Source organism: Cryptosporidium ryanae (genome assembly GCF_009792415.1).
Source record: "Cryptosporidium ryanae isolate 45019 chromosome Unknown contig_43, whole genome shotgun sequence".
Lineage (NCBI taxonomy): Eukaryota > Apicomplexa > Conoidasida > Eucoccidiorida > Cryptosporidiidae > Cryptosporidium > Cryptosporidium ryanae.
The window spans coordinates 95,372-111,205 of record NW_027125526.1 but is presented as its reverse complement, the minus strand read 5'-3'; the positions used below and the strand labels follow the sequence as shown (position 1 = coordinate 111,205).

Here is a 15,834-nt window from a genome sequence, read left to right as displayed (position 1 = left end):
TATTCATTGTCTTAGTAGAATAGTTTATATTCATTTTCTTCTTGAAGAAATTAATGTTTGAAGTCTAATTTGCGGCATAACAAGCCTCACTATTAATGTCGTAATTTGACCTCTAGAATAAAAAAAGGGGCAAGGATACTTGCTTTTCCAAAAAGAATTGTCGACAAAAATAATTGCAAATTAAACTTAAATATGCATGAAAGTTATATCTACTCGAATAAAGGAAAAAAAGCTTCTGCCAAAGTATTCTTTAATGTAAAAAAAAAATTAGGACTTTATGTAATAACTTCATCTTTCGAATAACTAATATAATTCAGACAAATAGAAAAACTGAATGAACTTCAACTAAATCATACTTATGTGTTGTAAAAGGAAAGAAAATTTTATACATTCCAATTTATTCCCAAATCAGGTAAAAACAGGAATAGGAATCTAGATACCGCCAAAGTACCCCATAATTTTCAAAGTTATAAATCAAATGAATTATTGAATACCTTTGTTTCGCAGGAAAGTAAAGAAATAATAGGGATATTTACAATAAAGTTTGTTTACAAATTTGGAAGGCATTTTAAACGAGTTAGTAAATATTATCGCTCATATATTTGTTTAAAGATGTATAGAAATCAATATGATACAGATGTTGTTACCTGGTCCCCACAAGGAAGAGTTTTTCAGATAGAATATGCAATGGAGGCTGTTAAACAAGGCACTACTGTTGTAGGTGCAAGAAGTAATGACATTGTTGTTTTAGTATGTATTAAAAAAAGCACTAGTAAACTTGCTGGGTATCAAAAAAAGCTTTACAAAATTGACAACCATATTGCTGCGGCAGTTTCTGGAATAACAGCTGATGCTAAGGTATTATGCAACTACCTCAGATCTGAGTGTTTAAACCACTCATTTACATACGATGCTCCGATTCAAATGAATGTTCTAATAAATAAATTGGGATTAAAGTCACAATTGAACACCCAAGAGTATGGGAGGAGACCATTTGGTGTAGGGATGCTTTTAGCAGGGTTTGATGAGACAGGACCACACTTGTTTGAGACATGCCCTTCTGGTAATAATGTTGAATATTATTCTATTGCAATAGGTTCTAGGTGTCAAGCAAGTAAGACATATCTAGAAAACCATTTCGAAGAATTCCCACAATGTGATCAAAATCAATTGATTTTACATTTGTTAAGAGCACTTAAAGCAAGTCTTCCTTCAGATCAGGAAATTAGTCATGAAAATGTAGACATCGCAGTAGTTGGAAAAGGGTGCCCTTATAAGGAGCTTTCTGAAGGTGAGAAGGTTAAATACCTTCAAGTTATTATTCAGGAACAGTCACCTTTAATAGAAACTACAGAAAACCAGGAGGGTGCTACTTTGATGAATCTAGGCTGAAAGAATGATATTTATTTGTGATTAATAGATTTGCTCTAAAAGACTTTGCTATTAAACACCTAACTATTGTTTTATTCAATTACTTACAATAATTTATATTACAAAAAGTTCAATTTATAATTTTGAACTATATTTCAACATAATATAGTAGTTAGTTATAATATTAAATTCCTAGATTTTCAAAAGGGTTTTTTTAAAAATTATTTTTGAGCTCACTTTTTAGACAAATCATCGAGTTGTATGGTCGTTATGTTTTGAAAAAATAGTTTCATAAACGCCCACCTTTGTAATTAAACTCTAAGTCAATTTCTCTAAAGCCTGATAAATTTAAATATTACACTAACAATTGATGTATTATTGAATTTGTTCAAATAAGTATAGTAATATAATTTTCAGAAATAACAACTATAGTAATTTGAATATTTAAATATAAAAAAAGTAACAATTTAAATTAAGAAGCCATTTATTTTATGAAATTAAATAGGTAAACAATCATATAGAAAAATATCAGTAATTTAAATCTAAATTATTTATAAACAGTTAGATTAATGCTTCATTTTAGATACAATGTTTAACGCGAAAACAATTTTGTTAATTATTATCTAAGTATGTATAAAAATATACATATTTTATAACATTTGGCGGCGTCTAGAAATCAATTTTGACTAAATAAATAGATTTGGAAATTTACAAAACAAAAAAAATGGATGAATCAGAATCTTTTAGTCCAGAACAGGTTTTTCAGGACTTATTCTCTTTACTATCTACCAAAAATTACGAAGTGATTAAGGGTACCATTGACTTACTTCTTGATCAAAGCGAAACAGAAGCTTTAAAGAATTTCTTATTGAAAAATACAAAATATTTAAGGCATATTGTTTTGTTTGTTGGGAGTGACATAAGTATGGTTTCTGATAAAACAATGAAAATACTTGTAAATCTATCTCAAAATTCAGAATTTGTTGATGAGCTTTGTAGTCGTTTTAATGCGATCGAATATATTATGGACAATTTGAGGGAACAAATGAGACTAAATACAACAGTTCCATATCACCTAGACTTGAATTTGATGTTTATTTCAAATATAACACGTTTTCAGAATGGTAGAGATAGTTTTCTTGTCAAAAATAAACAGAAAAAAAGCTTATACTTTCCGTTTCTATTGGAATGTTTATTAAATCCAAGAACTGAAAGTGAACTAGAAATGGTTATAAATATAGTAAAAAATTGTACTAGTTGTGAAAAAGGGAGATTACTTTTATTTGAGACTGATGTGGGAGTTGATATTTTAAATAGAGTTTCTGAAATTTTATTGAAATCAATTAGGGATAATAATTTAGAGTTAATAAACATTCTTCTTAGAATTATCACCCATATTTGTGTTGACAGAAAATTACACTCACTAATTAAATCAAGAAATTGTAATGTTGTATATACGTTGTGCTGTCTTATTTATCCAGATGAAATAAACGACAATTTACGAAGGAGAAGAGCGAAAATTAAATTGAATTCATTACAAAACAGAGCTGTTTTTGTAGATTCAAACGGGGAATATAAAACAATTAACAATCATAGAACAAATGAAATTGCGGATGAAGACACTTTTTCGGAAGAGGAAACAGGAGTTGATGGCGTGCCTACGGAAAATAATATTCCAGAAAACATTTTAAAATCTGCAGTAGGACCTACAAAAAAAGAGTTTTCACAGGAAATATTTGATTGTATCCTCGTTCTGTCTTCAACTCTTGAAGGAAGAAATATTCTCCGTGAATTTGGATTTTATGAAATACTTAGAGTTTGGCATTTATATGAAAGTAATATGAATGTTATCTCTGGAATAGAAAGCATTGTACATTTATTTGTATACTCAGAAGAAGAACTGAATAAACAGGATCTTTATTCCTGTAGTTTTTAGATTTGATTGTACTTTGAAACAATTTCGTCCCATTGACATTCATAAAATGTTAATAAACCCTGGATTTTGTAGGCCATATATGCCGTAACCTAGTGTATCGTTTTTATTATTTGATATAATAAAATATTTATTCTAACTTACTCCTGCCTTATAGTGAGACAATGCCCTTGCTTCATTGCAATTTGGGCATTTTCGTTCTAAAAGCGTAGCTGTTGTCAACCCTGGATAATCAATGAACATCTGAATATTTTTCAATGTAATTTCATCAAATTCTTTGAAACAGTTTAGCTTTGCAAAATCGCAAAATATTACATACTTTCTCTTAAGTGATTCGTTCTGTTCTGCTATTCTTGCCTCAAGTTCTACGCAACATTTATATAATTTGTTACAATCTTCTTGATATACCCATCTCTGCGCACAGTCCAGGAAACACACATCACATTGAATATTCTCAAATAAAGACGATAAAGAATTGTATTTTTTTATTATTCTTCTTGTGTGATTACCCATATCCATTAACAAAACCAATAATTTTTCTACCTCGGAGATTGTTTTTATTAGATTTCCGAAGTTATGATTTGGTGTTCTTTTACAATAAAAAGTTAAATTAATCTCATCATTTTGCAACAGGTATTGATTCTCTAAAATGGTCTCGTCAAAATATTCACATTTGTTGTTAATTATGTAACTAGAAATAAAATTTCCCATTTTCAACAAAATAAATCGCTTTGATGTAATTGCATCTTTGGCGCTAGCTAATACAGTTTCTCAATATAATAAAAAAAAAAAACAAAATAAAATCAATACAAATTACAAATGAAATTAGTTGGCATTGAAAGTTTTGCGCTCAGGCAATTCAAAAGTGGCTATAGAGGTAGTTATATCCCTGGTATTGATCCTGAGACATTTTTGAAGAAGATTAATGATTTTATTTTAGAAAATGAACCGGAGTTAAAGGACGGATATTCACATTTTTGTAAACATTTATTCGTTCCAAATTTCACTGAAGCAAAAAAATCAATTATAAAAATAAGTGACAGTAACGAACATCTACTAAAAACAGGTTATATTTCAAGAAGAAAAGAAGAGCTCCCAGTCCTATCAAGGTGGTTTCCTGGAAATCTCATCTCTGAAGAACTCAGAAGGGGGAAGTACCTGGATATAATTTTGTATAGTAGAGAGCAATGTGAAAAGGAAGCAGATGCAATGAATGAACAAAATTCCAAAAGAATAGTTAGTGATTTGGAGACGGACCCAGATTGGTACATTATATCAATAAAAGTACAGGATGAAGACTATGAAACTCCAATGGAACCAATCACAATGATAAGGAACACGATGATTGAGGAGGGAGGGAGTGGTGTTCCTCTAGATAGAAAAAAATATATGGAATCTGTAGATTTCTGGAGTAAACATGCAATTGTATCCTACTTTGAGTGAACAGAAACTAAAATGAGATTAATAGAGACATTTAAATAATTTAATTAATAAAATGAACAACACTTTATACCTTTATTTTATTTTGAATTTGAAGGCGTAAAAAAGTTATCCCGAGGCAAATACGGCATGTAAACATGTTTACGTATTCAGCCCACAATTCACAAAGAACGTCAGAATGGCGGGCGTAATGTGTTGATCCTTAATTTGAATCGTAAGATAAGCTCTTTCTCTTTTTATTTTATTTTTTTTAATTATTACAGTGAGATAAGTACACTTACTTGTATTTTAAGATGATGAGTGTGTATAAAGATAGAGGGGTTATAGAAGAAAAAATCGAAAGTGGTGGAGTAATAGTTGATGCAGCGTTGGCAGAATTCAATGTAAAGTATCAGACTCTTTTTTTTGTAGCAACACTTATTTTATCAATAGCTGGGTTCTTTTCCGCGGTATACTCAATATTTGGGCTTAGATTAACTAATTTTATAAATTCAAGCCTTCAACTGTTATTGAGTGTATTTTTACTGTTGCTGGATATCCCGGGGCAACCAAAATGGAGTGCAAGATTTAGACATGATATTAGACGTCAAGCAAGAATACTCTCTAAATTAACGGGTAAATCTCTTTCACTTCTTTTCATCTCTTGTTTATGCTACTCAACGCTTAAGCCACATAAAAAGAAAGGAATTGCAGCATTTAGTCTTTTTTCAAGATCAACCGTGAGATCTTCATTAGGAATGACCTTGCTGACGTTGTTGATTTGTACCACTACAACATCAATAGCTATTTTGGGTTTGCTTATATCATTGGAAAAGGGAATACGTCTGAACAGGATAAAAAAAAATGTAATTATGAGTTACACCAGTATAGGAAGTTGTGTCCCAGCAGAAATTTACAGAAGTTACGCAATTTCTGATCCATTGTTTGGGATGTTGGGAGACGAGTTTAATAGGCTCATTTCTGACAGGACTGACAATCATTATCAATTTTCACAAGATGACCTAAACATCATTTTTAATGCCCTGGACGACAATCAGAAAGGCTCGATAAATGAAAGGGAATTTGTAGATTTCTTTACATCTAGATTTACAATAATATAGGCTTTCTTGCTGTTATGTTTATAACAATTTTATTATATATATCCAATTGTATAATATGTTGTATTTCGAAGTTAAAATATACAAATAATATAAGTTTCGTAATTCGGACTATTATTGTGACTGATAATGCTAGAATAATTGATAATTAAGGTTTTTTGCCCGAGTTCCAAACACAGAAAATTAAAAATAAAGGCGGGTTATTCCCCGACTAAGTCTCGAATACATGGATTAAACATGTGTGAGAACAAGTGGAGGGAACAGAATTTATTGAGGGCATTCATACAAAAAAAATAAGTATAAAATTAACTTAGATAATAATAACTATTATTGAAGAATATGTACGAAACTCATGGTGGTATATCAGGTAAGTATCAAATTCCCCGTGATTAACGCATAACTTATTGTTTCAACGGAAGTTATTTTTCGCGGAGGAAATGGTTGTAACAATTTTACTTGTGACATTAATTGAATCTTTGGTTTTTTTCAAAGAGCGAGTTGTCACATGTTTTATTCTCGGGATAAATATTTAACTTTTTAACTTAAATTTAGACGAAAGGTTTATACTTGGAGTGAAGAATTCCTCAAAGGTTGATGTAACGTTAGCAGACCAACTCATAATCGGTGGTGCGCGAGTAGAAAAAACTTTACAAGATCTGAATTGTAGATATCAAACGTTGTTTTTTATAGGAGCAGCTGCATCCGCCGCAGCAGGAATTTTAGCAGCGACGAACTCATTATTCAGTATTCAACCTGCAAACCTAATTAATTCACTTTTTCAGTTATTGTTCGGCGTTTTGTTAATGATCCTGGATGTTCCAGGGAGCCCACGTTGGTCTGCTAGGGGTAGGTTGCTTATAAGGAAAGAAGCCAGATTCTTAACACATTTAACTGGGAAGAGTCTGTGTCTTTTGTTCCTCAGCTGTCTCACATCAACTACTCTCTGGCCTAGAAGAAGGGGTGCTGGATTGCTTGCTCTGCTTGCGTTTTTAACGTCAATTGCAGTAGCAGGTGTTTCAATAATTGGACTGTTGATATCTCTACAAAAAAGCGTGAGGTTAGAGAGAGTTAGGAAAAATATTATAACTACAAAAACCTCAACAGTTGCGGATGTTTATAGGAGGTATGCTATTGCAGACCCCGTTTATGGGATGCAATTTGAAGAATTCAGTAGGATGGCAGCGGACTTTACTAATGGAAGACAGCAATTCGGAGTAACAGACCTTGGAATAATATACAACGCATTGGACGAGAACCAAAAAAGCGGAATAAATGAAAGAGAATTTTCCGAATGGGTGAATGGATCAACCATATATCTTTAGTAAGGTGTATTTTAATTGTAAATAGTTGTTAGACCATTCTTCATTATGGTCACACAAATTGAACCTTAATGAAATAAAGGAATAGCTTTTGTCTTATTTCCATAGTAAATTTATTAACATTTTTTCTATTCTTTTTCATTTTTTCAACTTTTCGCGGCCCAGAAGTGCTTTTTAAACTGCAAATTCTAATCAGCCGAACGAAGTTAATAGTAAGAATCAGAATAAAATGTAGGATTATCAGTATTTGATGTTAAAATGAGTGTTCATTTACGTGGGATACAAATTGAACTTGAAAACAAATTAGGGTTGCTTGACTCTTTAAAAAGCAAAGGTTTGAATGAGGATCACGATTATGAGGCCGGAGAGGATACCACTTTCAACAATGGAACAATGGATAAGGATTTTTGGACAAGCGAAGTTGAATTATTGAAATCAGATATAAATGATTTATTTGACTCATTTGAGAAGGAGATGGATTACATTAAATGTGACAGTTTTATTTCCTCCGATAGGTATGAAACTTTAATACAAGCACTGAAGCATGATTATATGAATATTTGTAGATACATAGATTCCAGGAGGAAGAAGCTCAATTTATTTACGAGAAACACAAAATCTAAATTTCAAAGTTTGAACATCGAGGAGACGGAGGATTCCTTTGAAAGATCAAAATTATTCGCGGAAAAAAAGTCACTCCAGGATTCTATTTTGCAATTGAGCTCAATAGTCGAACAAGCACAACTCTCAACAAAATCTCTAATAGCTCAAAACCAAACAATAAAAAATGTTCTGGAAAGGACCCGTTCGTTGAGGAAGAAATCTATTAACAGAATTTTGAGTGTGATTAATTCAATAACAAGTTTGCAAACGAGACAGAATTTCACATTAGTCTTTGTTTTTATACTTCTGATTTTACTAACATTATATATAAAATTATCATAATTAATTATATTTTAAGTTAATAAAAAAATCATTTGATAGTATTTATTTCCTCTTTTTGAACTTCACCAACTACTTCAAGTTCGATTCCGAATTCACCCAATTTTTCTTTAAATCTGATAAGTCCTTGATCAAAAAATCTAAGTTTTCCAGTTATGAGACCTTTATGATTCCATAATACCGGATCAAGATCTATATTTATTTGGAACGCAAACGTGTCTGAAGCCATGGCGATTTCTTGTATAAATTTTTCGTTGTGTTCTGGAGTCGTGTTTTTCAATCTGAATTTAACTGAAAAAACTACCCCAGGGTTATTGATTGCTTTATAATAGAATTCGGTCCCATGAAGTTTTGAACTTAAATTTCTCTGTGCTGGAGTCAAACTTGATATAAGTTGGGCCATTTTAACTTCAAATCCGTCACACATGTTCTTATTTTCATCAGTTCTACATTTGTATGTTGAATCATAAGTTTTAAGTGGGATTTCTGGTGAAAGTATTTTTGCAACAGAATCACTTTCAACATCATTTTTGTGAACTATTCTTGATTTACAGTAGTTAAAGTCATTGTTTTCAAGTTCATTATGAATAGAAAGATTTTCATCATTGAAGATATTGGAATAGGCAGGATATCTTTGTCTGAAAATCTTTTCTTTATCATCTAGTTTAGAGTTTAGAGTTGTATCATAATTATTTATATTTGAAATCATATTCTTTCTTTTATTCTCCTCGCTTCCAAGTACAATGTCGCTATAATACTCCCTAAATAATTTCTGTACTTTAGCGGATGTATTTCTTATAAAAATTTCTTGTTTCAAGTTAATTTCATTTTCTTGATGAACCTTTTTTAGATATTCCTGTTTACACTCATCAGAGTCTCTTCTTTCAAATATCAAATTTCCAATGGAATACGAGGCATCAGATGAGTCAGTCACACACTTTGGCCATAAACTTTTGCGAGTCACATTATAAATTTCTTCAGAAGTTTTCTTAATCTTTTCTTTCTCTGCCACATCCTTTAGATAGTGTGGGGTTGCGAAAATATCACTTGGTCTAAATCTCTCAATTGATTTGATTTTTAGTCTTTCATCCATTAGACTTGTATAGCGGCTTGAATCAACAACATTTTTTTTAATCATCGTCAAATCATATTACCTTGAGTCATCAACATATAAACAAGGAAATATCAGAAATTGAGACATATAAATATTTCTTTCCTAAATATTCTGACTTCTTTTTCACACATCCATTGCGAAAAATATTTAAAAAAAATTTCAGAGAGAGAGACACAAACGTTACTTGTTCATTTACAGATGAAAATATCGGAAAAAAACATATTTGAATTGATATATTACTTGATTCTAGATGGTTTTTGTAAATATAAAAATAAAAAGGAGATACATTTCAGTTTATTTATTTTATTTAACCGTGTAAATAATTGATAATATCTATTCAGCATATAGGGCTTGCATGCTATTACACATTTTATTAAGGAATATTCAATTGAATGCGTGGCGCAACTGTGTGTCCCGTCTCTTTCATGATGTTTAAAAAAATAAGATAGTCCTTTAATAATCAAGAACAACTCGGTTTTGCAGTTATGACTCAAAGTATATGTTATATATCGGTTGTAGTTTATTAAAAGTAGTTGTTTTAAAGACATGTATTTTATGTGTCAGAAATTTTTTTTTGTGGGGTTTGTAGTAGTTTGAATCGGTTGATGATTAACTTTAAATTGTCTTATACAATAAAATTTAATAAATATTAGCATTTTATGTATTTTTAACAAATAAGGACTTGATTATGAGTGAAAAAATGATATATTAAAATTGTTCAAATGATAGATATGAATTAAATGAGGCAGAAACCTTCTATGAAATTTGTGAAAATGAGTTATATAAACCGAAGAAAGCGTAAAGACATTTTTCATTAAACAAGCTTGAATTGGAGTTTAGTTATTAAAAATGGTTAATAAATCAATATCAGGATCAAATATAGATATTAAAAGCCAAAAAATAATTAATAATTCTGAAAGTAGAATGAAGAATATTCGGTCGATAATAAACCTCAATTTTGAGGTTGATAAAACTTCCAAAAGAGATTTTTTATCCAAAGAAATTACAATATTTCCTTTATATATGTATCGAATAACATCTTTAGTTTCAATTACCAATCTTGCAAAAATAAAGCTGTTAATTCATGTTTTCTTAGAGGAATGTATTTCAAATTATCTGTCAGAGAGAGCAGGTGGATTAGTTATTGATTATTTAATGGATATTCCACTTTCAGAAAAAATGTACAGGCGTATTTTATTGATTAAAATTTAGGTCAAGGATAGGAAATTATCATACTTTGACTACAATGTTATATTTTTGTATTGTAAATATAAATTAGGGTAGTCTGCATTCTTGTGAATGAGATAACAAATATAACAACTGGAATTAAAATGCTCAATGTTGATATTGTTACAAAATTCTAGAATAATTTCAAAAGTTGAAAATTCCTTAATATTTAATCACAACTGTAATTTCTATAAGTCTTTTTAAGAAGGTAATAAGTTCGAAACAAGTATTTATAAGGTTAAGAATATAAATATTTTTTAATTTTAAATATATTTACCAAATTGTAAGGATATTAATTCAATACTTAAAATAGGAGACTCATTTCTGAGACAATTTCTTTAAAGTTGGCATAACTCAATATAATGAAATCACTAATCCTTTTTGAGAGATCATAACATACTGATGTTTACATCGGTAGAATACTAGAAATATGTTTTGCAATCTCAAAGAATACTTTGTTTCAATATTTATTGAACACGAGGGTTCACTGTTCTTCCATATATCAATTATTCATCAATACGTGATTTTTCGTTGTGATTTTTTGGTATAATTTGCTTAATTGGAACTGAATGTAATTTTAATTGATCTTATTCACCTATAGATTCCTCAAATTTTGATGGTGATAATGGGTCTATTTCTGATAAATATAAAATAACATATTGAACAAGAGCAATATTCAAAGATTTGTGGGTTTTAAAGATAATCTATGATTGGTGAATTAAAAACAATTTTATTAATAGATTTATAAATCCCATTTAATATAAATTTTATTAGATTGACCCAGAAAAATTTGAGAAATTTTTAGAAAAAGATTTTTTGTATAATGCAAGATACCCTATAGGAGTAATAGAGTTCATTTCAAGGTTCGTGGAATAACTAAAACCTGAACAATATGGATTGCAAATTAATATGATGGATATTAGATTTTTATGATTAATATACACAGGATAACACATTAACTGCTTTAATTTATATTCCATGTATGATTTTAATTTTGACATAAATTCTGTTTTATCACATGAAACAACATATTTACCTTCAAAAGAAAAAGCAAAATACAAAGATAGGGTTCACAGAATTAGTGAAACACCGGATCAAACAAATGATATCGAAAACAATAAAAATCAGGATTTAATTATTCAAAACAAAATGTGTGACCAATTGAGACTGAGGGAAATGGTTGTGGCTGTTCTACAGAAGTTAGTAATAATGAATTAGATAAAAACGAATTTATTTGTAATTTTTTAAAAGTTGGTGTTAAACAACAATAGGAAGAAAGCTTACAATTACCAAATATTATATTTATTGAGTTATCCTTAATTAAATCCATTTGTGAATTTGGTATACTTAATCGATATTGCATCAATAGGGCGATAGAATTATCAAACTCAAAATTTAAACCTTTTGGAAGAAATTATTGTTTTAACTTTCTCAAAAGGTAGTAATATTGTTGGTTGTTTTCAACACAAGATTATTGAAATTTTAAGATCATACTTATTTAAGTTTTGTGATTTTATTCTGTCTACATACTCGAATATTTTTGAATATTCAGGTGATGTGGAAAATCTAGTCTCATATTTAACTATTGTCAAATTAATATTACTATATTATGACAAAAGGGAACTTATAAACAACGTATATTATGAATTTTGTGGTTTCTTATTAAATATTTCTACTATGAAGAGGGAAAACAATTTTATTTCTATTCAATGCAGGGATATATTTGAACTTGGAATACAATGTGGTTCTTTTAGTACGTTGGAAAATTCGTTTTATGGTGTAAGGCTTATTCAAATATTGTATATATTTATACTTGATGGTAAATATCTAAGTGTGCAGTAATTAATGAAATTCCTTTGGTGAATAAGAGGATTTTTGATCCAATTAAAATTTTTTTTTGTTTTGGGGAGCTTTATGATTCTCTTCTAGAGACAGTAAACTTGTGTGAAAGTGAAGCCTGTTTAAACATTAAGATTGAATTTTTAAGAAAGCTATCGTTTCCAAATTCAGAGGTTATATTCAAGAAAGTTAATTGAGAAATACAGTCTCTGATTTGGTGTTGAACGAATTTGATAATTCAAAATTTGACTTGTATGATTCTTTACACGAACCATTTTCATTTTTGAAATCTGAAAATAGACGGATATATTGACTGTTCTCCGCAATTTAGTGTAATACAAAGTATTTAAAAGATATTAAGTATTGTTTAAATAGTAATTAGGGAAGTATAGTTTAAACCCGGTTTATCTCGAAGAGAAAAATTCGCATCATCCTGTTGTGATTTTAGGGACTCTGAGAATAGTGTCTTTTATAGTCCACAACTGAGAAGCCTATCAGAAGAAGATAAATAAAACTTAAAGGAAACATTGGCATATATTATAATAAGAAAATTAGTATTGGATGAAAATTTTCAATGACCCAAGTGCTATAAAGAATGTGGACATACCAGTTGGTCTTTCTACAATATTATAAAGATTATTAAAATGGAAAGAGGATACTAAAGTTGAATATCATCAATTCCAATTCTGCAACTTGGAGAAAACAGGGTAATAAGGGACTCGCGAAAAAAAACAAAGCTGTAACCTGTGAATAAAAAGTGAATTAGAATTTTTGAGCGGTTATAGTAGTAATAATAAATCAAGTAGTAAAAAATTTCTCCTAAATATTTAAGCTTTTACTAGTTTGTATTTCAGAGCATCATATAAGGTGCAAAATATCTCATTAGATTTTATTAAATATTTTATAGGATCTATTATTTGTCTGCATTTTTATGGTTGACTATACGTAATTATGTGAGCGCTGGAGCGTGTGTACCTCAATTTGTGAACATATGAAAGGTAATAATAATCGAAATGAATCAAATAAAAAAGGGAAATTTTTAGAATTTTATAACAATATTGGTGGATTTTTTTATAGAAATTTTGCTTTATCGATAGCATCCTCATAAATTTATTAGAGAACGACTTGAAAAGTGATTAATGAAAGGAGTTATAAAGATAGAAAAAGAAAATAACTTGATATTTTTTCTCCCAAAGTTATCAATATAAAAACAAAAATTCGGATTTTATTCTGTTGTTGTTTATGAGACAAATGTGATACTGGTATTAATAGTTCATTCATTTAAAACTTTAACAAACTTTCTTTTAAAGTAATGTTATTCAAGGGTTGTATTGGAAGAAAAAATAATTTATTTAATCATTCTTTTCTGGAAATTATTTTTGAGAACGATTTTTAAAGATTTTAGGTCATTTTTTTTGAAATGAGTGAAAGAGTTGACAGACATGTATTAAGAAAATACGAATTAATTAAAAAATTAGGCAAAGGTGCTTATGGGGTTGTCTGGAAATCCATTGATAGAAGGACCGGAGAAGTAGTTGCGGTTAAAAAAATATTTGATGCATTTCAGAATGCCACTGATGCACAAAGAACATTTAGAGAGATAATGATTTTATCTAAATTAGCTGGGCACGAAAATATAGTAAATTTACTTAATGTTCTCAGAGCTGACAACGATAAAGACGTTTATTTGGTTTTTGATTATATGGAAACTGATCTGCATGCAGTTATACGTGCAAATATACTAGAAGCTGTTCACAAACAATATGTTGTCTATCAACTGTCAAAGGTTATTAAATATCTACATAGCGGTGGTCTTTTGCACCGCGACATGAAACCTTCTAATGTACTTTTGAATGCAGAGTGCCATGTAAAAGTTGCAGATTTTGGACTATCTCGTAGTTTTGTGAACACGAGGCGGATTACTAATAACATTCCACAAACGAATATTGGAAAATATTCGGGCAATTGTGATGACTCCGACCAACCAATTCTTACTGACTATGTTGCGACTAGATGGTATAGGGCCCCGGAGATTCTTTTGGGTTCAACAAAGTATACTAAAGGAATAGATATGTGGTCCTTAGGTTGTATTTTAGGAGAGATTTTGTGTGGAAAACCGATATTTCCAGGTTCTTCTACGATGAATCAGTTGGAGAAAATAATAGGTGTTATTGAATTCCCGTCTGATGATGACATCGAAGCGATCCAATCACCATTTGCATCAACAATGATGGATTCATTAAAAGAAAAAGCTCAAACAATTAATAAAAATGATAGCTTTAGTAGGTGGAGAAATCTTTTATTGAGTATAAGTCCAACTGCGGATTGTGACAGGCAAGCAATTGATTTACTCGATAAACTGTTACAATTTAACCCGAACAAAAGGATTTCTGCTAAAGATGCTTTGAAACATCCTTATGTTTCTATATTTCATAATCCAGAAGAGGAACCAGACTGTAGTCATATTATTACAATACCGATAAATGATAACATTAAGCAATCTGTTGATGACTACAGAAATCGTCTTTACGCGGAAATATCAAAGAGAAAAAGAGTAGTAAAATCTCATAACAACCCCTGTTCAAATGATTCTGTCCTAACTGAGAAAAATAATTCTAGTATGGACGCAACCTTGAAAGAAAAAAACATCTCTGAAATAAATAACTCTAAAAATGTGATACCAAGTGACCCAAACTTGGAGGTTCAATCGAATAATTTTGGTAACAAGCAATTTAAAGATAATAACAAGGGAACAGGAACAATTGGGAGTTTCTTTTCACAGGTTTATAACACTATTATATCTGGATCGTATTCTAGTAAGAATCCTTCCACAATTTCCAGTAAAAATTTGAATAGTAGACAGGTAGATGAAAGACATATTCAACAAATGAGATCTGCAACTGCGTGTTATCCACCGTCAACTTACTACGGTGGAAATAACAGTGCATTTGTAAAGGGTGGTGTATCTAGAGATGTTTTAACAAACGTCTCAAATAATAATGTTCGCAACATAATGGCCTCAAATTTAAATACAAAGGAGCTAAACAACCAAAAAATTGGTGCTGTAGTAAAGAACAAACCAAATACTGCATACTCTATTGGTACAGGAGTAAATAATTCACATGTATACTATCCAAGAGCGTATATTTATAATGTTAGGCAACAAAATTCTGGAAATACCTTATTGGTAGGACAAGGATCTAAATATGGAGATTTAGTTTCTAAGGAGTCAATAATAAACTCGAATTATATTCAACAAATCGGGAAGAACTTTGTTAAAAACCAGGCTCCCGAATATATAGGTTCTGATATAAACCAAAACCTATCAAATAAGGTTCATAAACAAAACAGAAGTTCAACCTCAAACATATTGAATTACAATCAGTTAAAGATCCAAAGCTCACATTTGGATCAAGGAAATTCGACTCATTCAATACCAGGAACTAGCCAAAGTAATTTAAAAGTCAATCCACCTCCTTTCCTCACAACACAAGGTAATAGAGATATAAATAAGCATTATTTCATGAAATATTAATTTTAATAGCCTAATTT

At 30.0% G+C, this 15,834-nt stretch overlaps 11 protein-coding genes across 11 annotated transcripts; 9 read left to right on the top strand and 2 right to left on the bottom strand.

Moving 5' to 3' along the window:
• Positions 1 to 612: 612 nt before the first annotated feature.
• Positions 613 to 1,392, top strand: FG386_002551 (proteasome A type subunit; the record flags this gene model as incomplete). Its single annotated transcript, XM_067341913.1, has 1 exon — positions 613 to 1,392. The coding sequence occupies one exon, from the start codon at positions 613 to 615 to the stop codon at positions 1,390 to 1,392; it is 780 nt and encodes a 259-aa protein (XP_067198021.1).
• A 703-nt stretch (positions 1,393 to 2,095) lies between these two features.
• FG386_002550 (uncharacterized protein) lies at positions 2,096 to 3,307 on the top strand (the record flags this gene model as incomplete). Its single annotated transcript, XM_067341912.1, has 1 exon — positions 2,096 to 3,307. The coding sequence occupies one exon, from the start codon at positions 2,096 to 2,098 to the stop codon at positions 3,305 to 3,307; it is 1,212 nt and encodes a 403-aa protein (XP_067198020.1).
• A 132-nt stretch (positions 3,308 to 3,439) lies between these two features.
• Positions 3,440 to 4,015, bottom strand: FG386_002549 (uncharacterized protein; the record flags this gene model as incomplete). The annotated part of the gene is made up of 1 exon (XM_067341911.1): positions 3,440 to 4,015. One exon carries the CDS (start codon positions 4,013 to 4,015, stop codon positions 3,440 to 3,442), a length of 576 nt encoding a protein of 191 aa, XP_067198019.1.
• Positions 4,016 to 4,123: 108 nt separating this feature from the next.
• Positions 4,124 to 4,747, top strand: FG386_002548 (uncharacterized protein; the record flags this gene model as incomplete). The annotated part of the gene is made up of 1 exon (XM_067341910.1): positions 4,124 to 4,747. One exon carries the CDS (start codon positions 4,124 to 4,126, stop codon positions 4,745 to 4,747), a length of 624 nt encoding a protein of 207 aa, XP_067198018.1.
• A 293-nt stretch (positions 4,748 to 5,040) lies between these two features.
• FG386_002547 (uncharacterized protein) lies at positions 5,041 to 5,844 on the top strand (the record flags this gene model as incomplete). The annotated part of the gene is made up of 1 exon (XM_067341909.1): positions 5,041 to 5,844. One exon carries the CDS (start codon positions 5,041 to 5,043, stop codon positions 5,842 to 5,844), a length of 804 nt encoding a protein of 267 aa, XP_067198017.1.
• Positions 5,845 to 6,644: 800 nt separating this feature from the next.
• Positions 6,645 to 7,163, top strand: FG386_002546 (apicomplexan protein; the record flags this gene model as incomplete). The annotated part of the gene is made up of 1 exon (XM_067341908.1): positions 6,645 to 7,163. One exon carries the CDS (start codon positions 6,645 to 6,647, stop codon positions 7,161 to 7,163), a length of 519 nt encoding a protein of 172 aa, XP_067198016.1.
• Positions 7,164 to 7,418: 255 nt separating this feature from the next.
• Positions 7,419 to 8,105, top strand: FG386_002545 (uncharacterized protein; the record flags this gene model as incomplete). Its single annotated transcript, XM_067341907.1, has 1 exon — positions 7,419 to 8,105. One exon carries the CDS (start codon positions 7,419 to 7,421, stop codon positions 8,103 to 8,105), a length of 687 nt encoding a protein of 228 aa, XP_067198015.1.
• Positions 8,106 to 8,133: 28 nt separating this feature from the next.
• FG386_002544 (uncharacterized protein) lies at positions 8,134 to 9,240 on the bottom strand (the record flags this gene model as incomplete). Its single annotated transcript, XM_067341906.1, has 1 exon — positions 8,134 to 9,240. The coding sequence occupies one exon, from the start codon at positions 9,238 to 9,240 to the stop codon at positions 8,134 to 8,136; it is 1,107 nt and encodes a 368-aa protein (XP_067198014.1).
• An 825-nt stretch (positions 9,241 to 10,065) lies between these two features.
• FG386_002543 (uncharacterized protein) lies at positions 10,066 to 10,428 on the top strand (the record flags this gene model as incomplete). Its single annotated transcript, XM_067341905.1, has 1 exon — positions 10,066 to 10,428. The coding sequence occupies one exon, from the start codon at positions 10,066 to 10,068 to the stop codon at positions 10,426 to 10,428; it is 363 nt and encodes a 120-aa protein (XP_067198013.1).
• A 1,856-nt stretch (positions 10,429 to 12,284) lies between these two features.
• On the top strand, positions 12,285 to 12,479 carry FG386_002542 (uncharacterized protein; the record flags this gene model as incomplete). Its single annotated transcript, XM_067341904.1, has 1 exon — positions 12,285 to 12,479. A coding segment is annotated over one exon (195 nt), but the record flags the coding sequence as incomplete, so codon positions are not given.
• Positions 12,480 to 13,702: 1,223 nt separating this feature from the next.
• On the top strand, positions 13,703 to 15,817 carry FG386_002540 (mitogen-activated protein kinase 1; the record flags this gene model as incomplete). Its single annotated transcript, XM_067341902.1, has 1 exon — positions 13,703 to 15,817. The coding sequence occupies one exon, from the start codon at positions 13,703 to 13,705 to the stop codon at positions 15,815 to 15,817; it is 2,115 nt and encodes a 704-aa protein (XP_067198010.1).
• Positions 15,818 to 15,834: the final 17 nt, after the last annotated feature.